The sequence below is a fragment of the Oncorhynchus mykiss genome, chromosome 4 (assembly GCF_057628025.1).
Source record: "Oncorhynchus mykiss isolate SJ-2025 chromosome 4, ASM5762802v1, whole genome shotgun sequence".
Lineage (NCBI taxonomy): Eukaryota > Metazoa > Chordata > Actinopteri > Salmoniformes > Salmonidae > Oncorhynchus > Oncorhynchus mykiss.
Window position 1 is genome coordinate 16,079,264 of NC_143025.1, and position 12,926 is coordinate 16,092,189.

Sequence of the window (12,926 nt, forward strand, 5' to 3'; positions counted from 1 at the left end):
ATGTTTGAAGCCTGAAATGTGGCAAAAGGTCGCAAAGTTCAAGGGGGCCGAATACTTTCGCAAGGCACTGTATGTCCACCCGGTGGTTAAAACACTATGCCTGTGATGAATGAAATAATGTCCTTCCATTTGACAGACAGATAATCATGAACGCTGTGGCGAGATCAGCTGGCTTTCAACGAGTTGCATTGTTGCTCATTACACTATTCCCCTGGACAGCTACACCAACAGTGATTAAGACGCCATATTAGCACCATCCTTTACACCCCACAAGTGTCTGTTATCTACACGTTGCCCAACATGAAACAAATATGTGACTTGTCTAGAAAGGCTGGCATATCATTACAGCTGATGTATATATTCAGATGTCTGTATAGCAGTGGTCACCAACCGGTCCATCTCCAAGGCATTCCTAATCAATCACCAAACATTTCTGTACAAAACCCAATGATAGAGCCTTGAGTTCCTATTATTTATTGTTTCGCGCCGTTGACGGTAGGTGTACTTGATTCAGTAGCCCTAGTGTCCTGGGGAAGGCAACGTGTTCCCATTTTGAACGATTTCACAAGCCTGAAGGTAGAACTCAGTCTACCCAGCAGGCCCAGAGAGCAAATCTAGTGCACCTATAGGCCTACTGCTTGCCAATCAGATAGCTCATATCACTGTGTCTGCACAGTTTCCTGGAGCCATAGACCGTAACACACAGCAAAGTTGATCATGTGAGATTTCAAAACCATGACGAGAGAGACTGAATGAATACAGTTATTCAGCCCTGTCAACACTTTGTTCAACACTTTTATAGGCCATAAAATGCATGTTTCGATAAACTTTTATTGCTATTATTTGCGGCTTGTGTCTTTTTTAATATCAAGGAATATTCATGCAGTGATGCCATCAGCTGGAAGATGGTGAGTCAGGTGACAGGCAGCCTCACAGCTGCTCCCTCCCTCACCTCAGACGGACCACCAGAAGCAGGTCATCAGTCCAGTTCAAAAAATTAAATAAAAAGCTAATTGTTATGCTCACTCAGCTGTGCCTCAAGAAATACAACAAATGATCTATTCCAGTGTGATCATATATCTACAATTTTTAAATATAATTTCTAAATAGTCTGAGACCTGTCCTCAGAAAAGCTTGGGGACAACTGCTGTATAGTATGCATACAAACAAAAACAAAGTTCCAAAAATGCAACTCAAGTGAGGAAATTTAGATCAAACATAACAGCGAAGCAAACATAAATGTGTTGCAAGCTGCACATTCCATACTCTCAGCTCCAACACATTGCATACTCTCAGCTCCAACACATTGCATACTCTCAGCTCCAACACATTGCATACTCTCAGCTCCAACACATTGCATACTCTCAGCTCCAACACATTGCATACTCTCAGCTCCAACACATTGCATACTCTCAGCTCCAACACATTGCATACTCTCAGCTCCAACACATTGCATACTCTCAGCTCCAACACATTGCATACTCTCAGCTCCAACACATTGCATACTCTCAGCTCCAACACATTGCATACTCTCAGCTCCAACACATTCCATACTCTCAGCTCCAACACATTGCATACTCTCAGCTCCAACACATTGCATACTCTCAGCTCCAACACATTGCATACTCTCAGCTCCAACACATTGATTACCAGGCAGAGGCACAGGAAATGAGAGCGGAAGCAAATGATTGGGAGGAGAAGTTTCCGAGCTTACCTTCTGCAAAACATACATGGGTTGCAAAAGAGAGGGAGATAGAGAAAAGAGAACGGTTCCTTTCATTACTTTTACTACACAGAGGACAGATGCCACTCAAGGAATTAGAAACGGGGGAGTTACTACCATTACCACGAAATGAAAGGGCTTGAGAAGTATCTATTGAAGTTTTCCCAAAATACCACTTCAATTGACCTGGGTTCAAATACTATTTGAAATATTTCAAATACTTTCAAAGTTAGCTTGAGCCTGCCTGGAATGTGAGATCGGTAGTTCCAAGTATTGGGATTATTCTACTGGTCCATTTAAAGCAAGCTCAATCAAGTACAGATTTGAAATTATAAAAAAATATTATTTGAACCCTGGACTTCACTACCCACCTCTTCCATTATGATGGTATATAAAGGTCTACAGGTGGTCTATAATAGTGAATGGAAGAAGTACCTCCAGTAGATGTCCAGTGAGGGGTCTCCACAGGATCTCTATACGGTCCATGTTGACCAGGCCGGTCTCCAGCAGCTTGGCAACAGCAAACAGAGACGGCTCCTGGACACAGGACGAGAACAGAACATATGAGTGACTGGTTCGGTGGATATAAGCATTACACATTTAGTAACACAAGGTGGCACATACAGAAGATGGGGATGTCATACGTTGTTGCTCTGGCTACATGCACGTATAGTAGTTACCTTGTTAGTTCCATAGGCCATCTCCACAGCCTCCAGAGAGAGGGAGCACAGTGCGTTGATCAGGTGATGCAGTGACACGTCGTCTAAGTACTGGGAGCTCTCAAAGAGCCTAGACAGGATGTTTGAGATGACTGGCAGGTCCGTCATCACAGCCGTGGTCAGCACCTGTAACCAACAGACATCAGAGGAGTCAGGTTTGTCGGTTAGGATCCAGAAGAGCTACGTACCTTAGTGTGGTGTCTAGCTTTGAAGGCTGAATAGCCAATGAAACCCTACGGATACTGTTGCTAATTGATGCAGAGAATTTAACTAATTACAGTGTGACTGTGTAAGGCAAGGCAATCGATTTGTGGTCTTGTATTACCGTGCTTGGCCCCTCTACTGCACGACCAGGCTTCAGAGCACCTCCAACCCCAGGCTTCAGACCTAGGATCCACACCAGGTGCTGGGAGAGGAGAGGGAAGGTGGGAGATAGACAGAACAGGAAGAGTGGAGTGGGTGGTGAGAAAAGTCAGAGTGATTCACTCAGACTACTTCCACTATATAAATCAGAACAACAAAAAATGTTTTTATGAATTTAAATATTTAGGCTTGTCAAGATCAACAATAAAAAAATCCCAGCTTGGTTATAATACGGTGTAAAACTGTACCAGTGTGTGTGTGGCAGAGGAGGCTGGTGGGAGGAGCTATAGGAGGACAGGCTCATTGTAACGGCTGGAATTGAATAAATGGAACGGTATCAAACACATCAAACAGGGAAACCAAGTTTGACTGTTCCATCTATTCCATTCTAGCCATTACAATGAGCCCGTCCTCCTACAGCTCCGCCCACCAGCCTCCTCTGGTGTGTGGTGGATACAGTATGGTGGAAGTGTACCTGCAGCGTGGCCAGCACCAGCTGCCAGGAGGTTCCCAGCACCACCCCATGGCAGTGGGCCAGGTTCAACAAGGTCCGCATACACTGGATATTCTTAGCTGTCAGCTGATAGATGGAGAGATGGAGTTATGCAACACTACTGTTTGTATGTGTGAACGTCTAACATTTGCTCATACGGTGCCCTCGAGTTGTGGTGTTGTAGTAAATGTTGTGTAGAGGTACACTACATGACAAAAGGTATTTGGACACCTGCTTATCGAACATCTCAGTCCAAAATTGTGGGCATTAAAATATAGTTGGCCCCTTCTTTGCTGCTATAACAGCCTCCACTTCTGGGAAGGCTATCCAATAGATGTTGGAGCATTGCAGAAGGGACTTGCTTCCAATCAGCCACAAGAGCATTAATGAGGTCGGGCACTGATGTTCGGAGTTTAGGCCTGGCTCGCAGTCAGCGTTCCAATTTATCCCAAAGGTGTTCAATAGGGTTGAGGTCAGGGCTCTGTACAGGCCAAGTCAAGTTCTTCCACACCGATCAACAAACAATTTCTGTACAGACCTCGCTTTATGCATGGGGACATTGTCATGCTAAAACAGGAAAGGGCCCCAAAAAGTTGCCACAAAGTTGGGAGCACAGAATCGTCTAGAATGTCATTGTATGCTGTAACGTTAAGATTTCCCTTCACTTGAACTAAGGCCTAGTCCGAACCATGATAAACAGCCCCAGACCATTAATCCTCCTCCACCAAACTTTACAGATGGCACTATGCATTGGGGCATGTAGCGTTCTCCTGGCATCCTCCAAACCCAGATTCATCTATCAGACTGCCAGATGGTAAAGCGTGATTCATCACTCCAGAGAACACGTTTCCACTGCTCCAGAGTCCAATGGCAGCAAGCTTTACACCACTCCAGCCGAAGCTTGGCATTGTGCATGGTGATCTTAGCCTTGTGTGAGGCTATTCGGCCATGGAAACGCATTTCATAAAGTTCCCGGCAAACAATTTGTGTCCCGGCCGTTGCTTCCTGAGGCAGTTTCAAACTCAGTAGTGAGTTCGAACTGAGGACAGACGATTTTCACACGCTTCAGCACTCGGCGGTCCCGTTTTGTGAGCTTGTGTGGCCTACCACTTCACGGCTGAGCCGTTGTTGCTCCTAGACGTTTCCACTTCACAATAACAGTACTTACAGTTGACCGGGGCAGCTCTAGCAGGGCAGAAATTTGACTAACTGACTTGTTGGAAAGATGGCATCCTATGACGGTGCCACGTTGAAAGTCACTGAGCTCTTCAGTAATGCCATTCTACTGCCAATGTTTGTCTATGGAGATTGCATGACTGTGTGCTCAATTTGATACACCTGTCAGCGATGTGAGTGGCTGAAATAGCTGAATCCACTAATTTGAAGGTGTGTCCACAAACACTAAATACACAAAAGTATCTTACCACCACAGTAGCCTTTAGATGTGGTGTTGTAGTAATGTTGTGTAGAGGTAATCTCACCACCATAGTGGCCTTTAGATGTGGTGTTGTAGTAATGTTGTGTAGAGGTAATCTTACCACTACAGTGCCTTGGGGCTGTACAGAGAGAGGCTGTCCCACAGCCACCACCTGCTGATGAGACTCACTGGAGGAACTGATGATCTGAACACTCTGGCCTTGGATGGAGTAGGCTGAGGAGGACAGGAGAAAACACATTTTATTTGAGTCCACAACAAAAGTAATGATCACAAGGACCAAATCTTTTGTAGGTCCAAAAATAGATTTTGACTCCTTGGTCCACGATGACTTTATTTTCTCTTCTTCATGATGTATCCCACAGACAGGCAAACACCCCTGATAATAACACACAAGCCAGTCATTTCCATGTATATACTTCACTGAGTGACTGTGACAAGCCAGCTACATGCTACAGAGACTTGATTTATTAACTCCCTAGCAAACATCGATCCTGCTGAAGCCATTTTGCATGCTCAATCTATCACAGAAAATATGCAAATAGCATGTGTGTGTGAGACTGTGACCTCCCCGACACATTAATCTTTGTGTTACTAATTAGAGGGAACAAGAAAACAGTTGAGGCACAGCCAGGATTAATGACATATAAGTGGGGCATCACAGTGGTTAGTATGAAAATCACACACAGCCAGGGCTCTAGAGCTTCACACTCTCACAAACGTATACAGAGAAACTTGGGGTGAAAAGCGCATTAAGTGTACAAATAAACAACTAACTACCACCGGCTTGTCAAGTTCCTCAGAGGCACGTATGTATAATTACCACAGAGCTGATGCAGCAAAGCCATGAGGGAAGACTGCTATGAACGCACACAAACATACGCGCTCACACATGCATGCACCCACCACCCCCACACACACAGGGTACTGACGTACACGCGCCAGTATTTCCCCTAGACATTTTTGGAGGGTGCGTGGTAGTGGCCTTGGCCAATGGCGCGGTTTTAGAGGCTGTCTTCTTAGCTGCAGAGACAAAATGTTGCTGTTTTAAAGCTAATTTCTCGCACTTCTACACATTTTGCCACGGAGCGGAGAGAATATTTTCCGTTTTAAAGCAAATTCCCTTAACTACTGCACATTTTGCCATGGCTTATGCCTTGTTCTTATGCTATCGGACTTAAACATTACAACAAAATCATTGGGGGTCCCATGTCATCACATTTTTTGAATTTTAGATTCTCCCTGACTGTCTAGTTTTCATGTTGGTGATTATTAGTTCTCACAGATGATCTTATTTAAAAGTATATAGCACCATTATATTTTCTTTATACTTGATATCTTGTTTTAGTGGTTTATGTTTACACTGAAAACGTTTTACCTTCCCAAATGTTTAGTAAAAATGTTTTTTGCAGTGTCGGTTTAGCATCCACGACTGACCCTTGTTAAGGTTGGCTGTATTACTGCTGAGGACAGTCAGGGCGTAGTGTGGGGGCAGCGAGGCCTTGCAGATGGCTGTGATGAAGGCGTCGCGGGGCGTCACAAGGCCCAGGCGACCACACAGCGCCGCCACGGTCAGCTCTGCCTTCAGGATGCTCTCTGTCGCAGTCTCATCTGTACTGGAGGGGGACGAGACAGAGGGGGTTATGGGTTTGGAACAAACCTAACTGCCGCAACGTCTTCACTTTTTGCCGCGTTAAAAAAACGATCATAAAACCGTTTCATCTGCAGACCCCTTACACAGCAACGTGTGGTCTAGGGACCTTAGATGCTGGGCGCAGTAGTTTCAACTACTTTTGTTGCTCCTGAACTTAACACTGACCTTGAGTTTCCCCTGTCAAACTATCAAGTTACTTTGAGGGGATACTAAATACCTTTATTTTGAGAGGATACTAAATACCTTTATTTTGAGGGGATACTAAATACCTTTATTTTGAGGGGATACTAAATACCTTTATTTTGAGGGGATACTAAATACATTTGAGGGGATACTAAATACCTTTATTTTGAGGGGATACTAAATACCTTTATTTTGAGGGGATACTAAATACCTTTATTTTGAGGGGATACTAAATACCTTTATTTTGAGGGGATACTAAATACCTTTATTTTGAGGGGATAATAAATACATTTGAGGGGATACTAAATACATTTGAGGGGATACTAAATACATTTGAGAGGATACTAAATACATTTGAGAGGATACTAAATACATTTGAGAGGATACTAAATACATTTGAGGGGATACTAAATACATTTGAGAGGATACTAAATACATTTGAGGGGATGCTAAATACATTTGAGGGGATACTAAATACATTTGAGAGGATACTAAATACATTTGAGAGGATACTAAATACATTTGAGAGGAGAGGGGATACTAAATACCTTTATTTTGAGGGGATACTAAATACATTTGAGAGGATACTAAATACATTTGAGGGGATGCTAAATACATTTGAGGGGATACTAAATACATTTGAGAGGATACTAAATACATTTGAGAGGACACTAAATACATTTGAGGGGACACTAAATACATTTGAGGGGACACTAAATACATTTGAGGGGACACTAAATACATTTGAGAGGACACTAAATACATTTGAGGGGATACTAAATACATTTGAGAGGATACTAAATACATTTGAGGGGATGCTAAATACATTTGAGGGGATACTAAATACATTTGAGAGGATACTAAATACATTTGAGAGGATACTAAATACATTTGAGAGGAGAGGGGATACTAAATACCTTTATTTTGAGGGGATACTAAATACATTTGAGAGGATACTAAATACATTTGAGGGGATGCTAAATACATTTGAGGGGATACTAAATACATTTGAGAGGATACTAAATACATTTGAGAGGATACTAAATACATTTGAGAGGAGAGGGGATACTAAATACCTTTATTTTGAGGGGATACTAAATACATTTGAGAGGATAGTAAATACATTTACTTTGAATGGATACTAAATGCCTTTATTTTGAGGGGATACTAAATACATTTGAGAGGATACTAAATACATTTGAGAGGATACTAAATACATTTGAGGGGATACTAAATACATTTGAGAGGATACTAAATACATTTATTTTGAGGGGATACTAAATACATTTGAGAGGATACTAAATACCTGTATTTTGAGGGGATACTAAATACCTGTATTTTGAGGGGATACTAAATACCTGTATTTTGAGGGGATACTAAATACATTTGAGAGGATACTAAATACATTTGAGAGGATTCTAAATAAATTTGAGGGGATACTAAATACATTTGAGAGGATACTAAATACATTTATTTTGAGGGGATACTAAATACATTTGAGAGGATACTAAATACCTGTATTTTGAGGGGATACTAAATACCTGTATTTTGAGGGGATACTAAATACTTTTGAGGGGATACTAAATACATTTGAGGGGACACTAAATACATTTGAGGGGACACTAAATACATTTGAGGGGACACTAAATACATTTGAGAGGACACTAAATACATTAGAGGACACTAAATACATTAGAGGACACTAAATACATTTGAGAGGACACTAAATACATTTGAGGGGACACTAAATACATTTGAGGGGACACTAAATACATTTGAGGGGACACTAAATACATTTGAGAGGACACTAAATACATTTGAGGGGATACTAAATACATTTGAGGGGATACTAAATACATTTGAGAGGACACTAAATACATTTGAGAGGACACTAAATACATTTGAGAGGACACTAAATACATTTGAGAGGACACTAAATACATTTGAGAGGACACTAAATACATTTGAGAGGACACTAAATACATTTGAGAGGACACTAAATACATTTGAGGGGATACTAAATACATTTTAGGGGATACTAAATACATTTACTTTGAGGTGATCTATAAGAAGGGTTGTTTACCTGGCGTCCAGCAGGAGAGAGAGCGCAGCCAGTAGACCACACCAACATGCACTGACCATCTCCTCCCATACCAGATGGGCCCCTGACAGAGAAACACTAGTTAGCAACAGAGTGGAAAAGCAATATACATTTGTACAGATATCTATATTTAAAAATGCTACATAAGCTTTTGCATAGGGATGACAACAAAGTGCATCACCGTGGTAAGCCTACATTGATCACTTCCTGAGGGAGTTTTAGGTACTGGATTGGCCACTAGAGGTCAGAAAAGTGCTTCAAAGTTCAAGATTTGCACACCAACAGAATGTCAAGCTAAGATTCAGCACTTTCTGTAGGCCCAGAGAAGCCCCCCGGTCCTAACCCCTGACCCTCATCCCCCTCCCCTCTATTCACCAGGCTCAAGCTGGGTGTTCTGGTCTGGGTTGGCCTCCCTGCGTACAGCCGCCTCCTCCTCCTCCTTGGCCAACGCTCTCTCTATCATGGAAGTGATGCCTCGGACCAGGTCCAGCAGGGCGCTGAAGGCCACAGACATAGCATAACCCTCTGGGATAGACGGGGGCTCCACCTTGTCCAACATCTCCAGACTGGCGGAGGAAGAGAGAGTAATGATGTGAATCAGTGTGTGTTAGTGTGTGTGCAGTTGCTGAGAACCACTTCTCTACCCTGCTGAGGCACATGAATGTGCGTGTATTAAATCAAAAGGAGCTGCGTGATATCACTCTTGTTCAGCTCCTACTAACAAACTATTTTTAACTGGACTGCTGCTTATTTAAACACCTGCAGGATCAGCTGTCCCTGACCGTTTGTTCCTGTATTAAACACCTGCAGGATCAGCTGTCCCTGACCGTTTGTTCCTGTATTAAACACCTGCAGGATCAGCTGTCCCTGACCGTTTGTTCTTGTATTAACACCTGCAGGATCAGCTGTCCCTGACCGTTTGTTCCTGTATTAAACACCTGCAGGATCAGCTGTCCCTGACCGTTTGTTCCTGTATTAAACACCTGCAGGATCAGCTGTCCCTGACCATTTGTTCTTGTATTAACACCTGCAGGATCAGCTGTCCCTGACCGTTTGTTCCTGTATTAAACACCTGCAGGATCAGCTGTCCCTGACCATTTGTTCTTGTATTAACACCTGCAGGATCAGCTGTCCCTGACCGTTTGTTCCTGTATTAAACACCTGCAGGATCAGCTGTCCCTGACCATTTGTTCTTGTATTAACACCTGCAGGATCAGCTGTCCCTGACCGTTTGTTCCTGTATTAAACACCTGCAGGATCAGCTGTCCCTGACCATTTGTTCTTGTATTAACACCTGCAGGATCAGCTGTCCCTGACCGTTTGTTCCTGTATTAAACACCTGCAGGATCAGCTGTCCCTGACCATTTGTTCTTGTATTAACACCTGCAGGATCAGCTGTCCCTGACCGTTTGTTCCTGTATTAAACACCTGCAGGATCAGCTGTCCCTGACCATTTGTTCCTGTATTAAACACCTGCAGGATCAGCTGTCCCTGACCGTTTGTTACTGTATTAAACACCTGCAGGATCAGCTGTCCCTGACCGTTTGTTCCTGTATTAAACACCTGCAGGATCAGCTGTCCCTGACCATTTGTTCCTGTATTAAACACCTGCAGGATCAGCTGTCCCTGACCATTTGTCCATTACAGAAACACAATGTTGAGGTAGATGTTGACTGACAACTCTAACAACACTTTCTCCTGCATCAACAAACCAGCGTCTATAACATAAAAACAGCAGCATTGTTTCATCTCCTCATAATTACAGCCAACAGATGCTACTCCCTCCCTCGCATTTTCAGCTATACGATAGTTAAAAATAGCGAATGTGCCCACTCTGGTCTTGGCACATGCTCTCTAGCCAACAACGTGCAGATACAGTGCAGCTAGGTTCAGATACAGTGCAGCTAGGTTCAGATACAGTGCAGCTAGGTTCAGATACAGTGCAGCTAGGTTCAGATACAGTGCAGCTAGGTTCAGATACAGTGCAGCTAGGTTCAGATACAGTGCAGCTAGGTTCAGATACAGTGCAGCTAGGTTCAGATACAGTGCAGCTAGGTTCAGATACAGTGCAGCTAGGTTCAGATACAGTGCAGCTAGGTTCAGATACAGTGCAGCTAGGTTCAGATACAGTGCAGCTAGGTTCAGATACAGTGCAGCTAGGTTCAGATACAGTGCAGCTAGGTTCAGATACAGTGCAGCTAGGTTCAGATACAGTGCAGCTAGGTTCAGATACAGTGCAGCTAGGTTCAGATACAGTGCAGCTAGGTTCAGATACAGTGCAGCTAGGTTCAGATACAGTGCAGCTAGGTTCAGATACAGTGCAGCTAGGTTCAGATACAGTGCAGCTAGGTTCAGATACAGTGCAGCTAGGTTCAGATACAGTGCAGCTAGGTTCAGATACAGTGCAGCTAGGTTCAGATACAGTGCAGCTAGGTTCAGATACAGTGCAGCTAGGTTCAGATACAGTGCAGCTAGGTTCAGATACAGTGCAGCTAGGTTCAGATACAGTGCAGCTAGGTTCAGATACAGTGCAGCTAGGTTCAGATACAGTGCAGCTAGGTTCAGATACAGTGCAGCTAGGTTCAGATACAGTGCAGCTAGGTTCAGATACAGTGCAGCTAGGTTCAGATACAGTGCAGCTAGGTTCAGATACAGTGCAGCTAGGTTCAGATACAGTGCAGCTAGGTTCAGATACAGTGCAGCTAGGTTCAGATACAGTGCAGCTAGGTTCAGATACAGTGCAGCTAGGTTCAGATACAGTGCAGCTAGGTTCAGATACAGTGCAGCTAGGTTCAGATACAGTGCAGCTAGGTTCAGATACAGTGCAGCTAGGTTCAGATACAGTGCAGCTAGGTTCAGATACAGTGCAGCTAGGTTCAGATACAGTGCAGCTAGGTTCAGATACAGTGCAGCTAGGTTCAGATACAGTGCAGCTAGGTTCGTTTACTATTATTATTATGGAACAAGAATATCTGTCAAACGGCAGTCAAGCATTGATCATCATATCACAAGAATAGGACCCTTGATACTTATTGGAAAAGAGCATCAAGCTCATCACCGTGCACGTTCACAACCCTGTGAAGTTCATCATAACTTATGTAATCTGTAGCCTAATAAAATGTATGGTTTCCTGAGGCGTAGTCTGGTTGGAGTGGGAAGACCACACACCATATCATTGCGTGACTCCAAGTTTACTTTGATATGATGGTTATTATATCAATAATTGTTTCCATCACCATTTCGCATATAATTCATTTTACTGACACAAATAAGATCCCACCATGTCGAACGAATAAATGATCTGTTGGCATTTATGAAATTGTACCGAAACGTCCTTTTTCCATCACAACTGTCTTGTTTTTCTTTTATATGGACTTTACTTGCATAAAAACTGTGGATGGAAACATGGTTACTGTGTGTAATAATTGGATTGATGATTTCTATCTAGACAGCAATAGCTAGATATCTAGTGTATGTGTGTGTGTATATTACTACTGACTAGGTAGCCTTGGCGCTGCCCTGAACACTGACGGTCATGAGGGGGATCCAGGTACCGCGGTACTCAAAGGCAGCCTGTGTGGTTAGACTCCCACCCTGACCTCCTGCGCCTGGACCCCCCTGGGCAGCCCCCTGGGCAGCCCCCTGGGCCCCTGACCCACCTAGGGAGGGGGAAAGAGAGATTAGGGAGAGAGAGAGAGATAGGGAGAGAGAGGAGGAAAAAGAGTGGGCTGTTAGTGTTGGGTTGGAACAAAAGCCTGCACCCTGCAGACCACACTCTCCTGCACCCTCCTGAGTTGACCACTCCTATCCTAGACTCCTTCCTTTACCTCACCATAAGTTCCACTACATTATATGTCAAAAGCTATAACACGAAAGGTCAACACTACTGACCGGTGGAAGTGTTGGTAGCAGCAGGATTTCCTGTGTTGAGGACAATAAAGAGGGACTGGATGAAGGAGCCCAGAGCATTGACGATGTCCCTGAACACCTTGGTGGAGTGCTGCTTCATGTCATAGGACAAGCAGAAAGACCTGGGTGAACAGGGGGAGAGGAGAGGGGGAGATGAAGGGACTTAGAAAAGTAGATGGGAGGTTGGGTAGAACATAGAATCTACTAATTATTATTATTATTTAGTGGGTGATTATATTTGTCATTTTGCACACATGCACAAGCATGTATTATATGCATGTGTGAACTGGAAATGTTTTTCTGCAAATCCCAACTCCCCCTGAGACACCCTTGGAGAGTGGGGGTC

At 43.5% G+C, this 12,926-nt stretch overlaps 1 protein-coding gene across 11 annotated transcripts in view; it reads right to left on the reverse strand.

Annotated features, from left to right (window-relative positions):
- LOC110522742 (protein MON2 homolog) overlaps nucleotides 1-12,926 on the reverse strand; it is a 59,781-nt gene that overhangs the window by 23,174 nt on the left and 23,681 nt on the right. For 9 of the 11 annotated variants that reach the window (XM_036969115.2, XM_036969116.2, XM_090231268.1 and 6 more), the window contains 10 exons: nucleotides 12,563-12,702; nucleotides 12,171-12,330; nucleotides 9,047-9,237; nucleotides 8,654-8,735; nucleotides 6,171-6,349; nucleotides 4,837-4,949; nucleotides 3,281-3,385; nucleotides 2,768-2,848; nucleotides 2,404-2,568; nucleotides 2,159-2,260 (listed from right to left, as the gene is read on the reverse strand). In XM_036969115.2, the coding sequence (XP_036825010.2) occupies nucleotides 2,159-2,260; nucleotides 2,404-2,568; nucleotides 2,768-2,848; nucleotides 3,281-3,385; nucleotides 4,837-4,949; nucleotides 6,171-6,349; nucleotides 8,654-8,735; nucleotides 9,047-9,237; nucleotides 12,171-12,330; nucleotides 12,563-12,702 (1,318 nt within the window). Of the gene's footprint in view, nucleotides 1-439; nucleotides 1,718-2,158; nucleotides 2,261-2,403; nucleotides 2,569-2,767; nucleotides 2,849-3,280; nucleotides 3,386-4,836; nucleotides 4,950-5,669; nucleotides 5,757-6,170; nucleotides 6,350-8,653; nucleotides 8,736-9,046; nucleotides 9,238-12,170; nucleotides 12,331-12,562; nucleotides 12,703-12,926 lie in introns of those variants that run through there. The other 2 variants (XM_090231277.1, XM_090231274.1) reach the window with 2 other exon arrangements.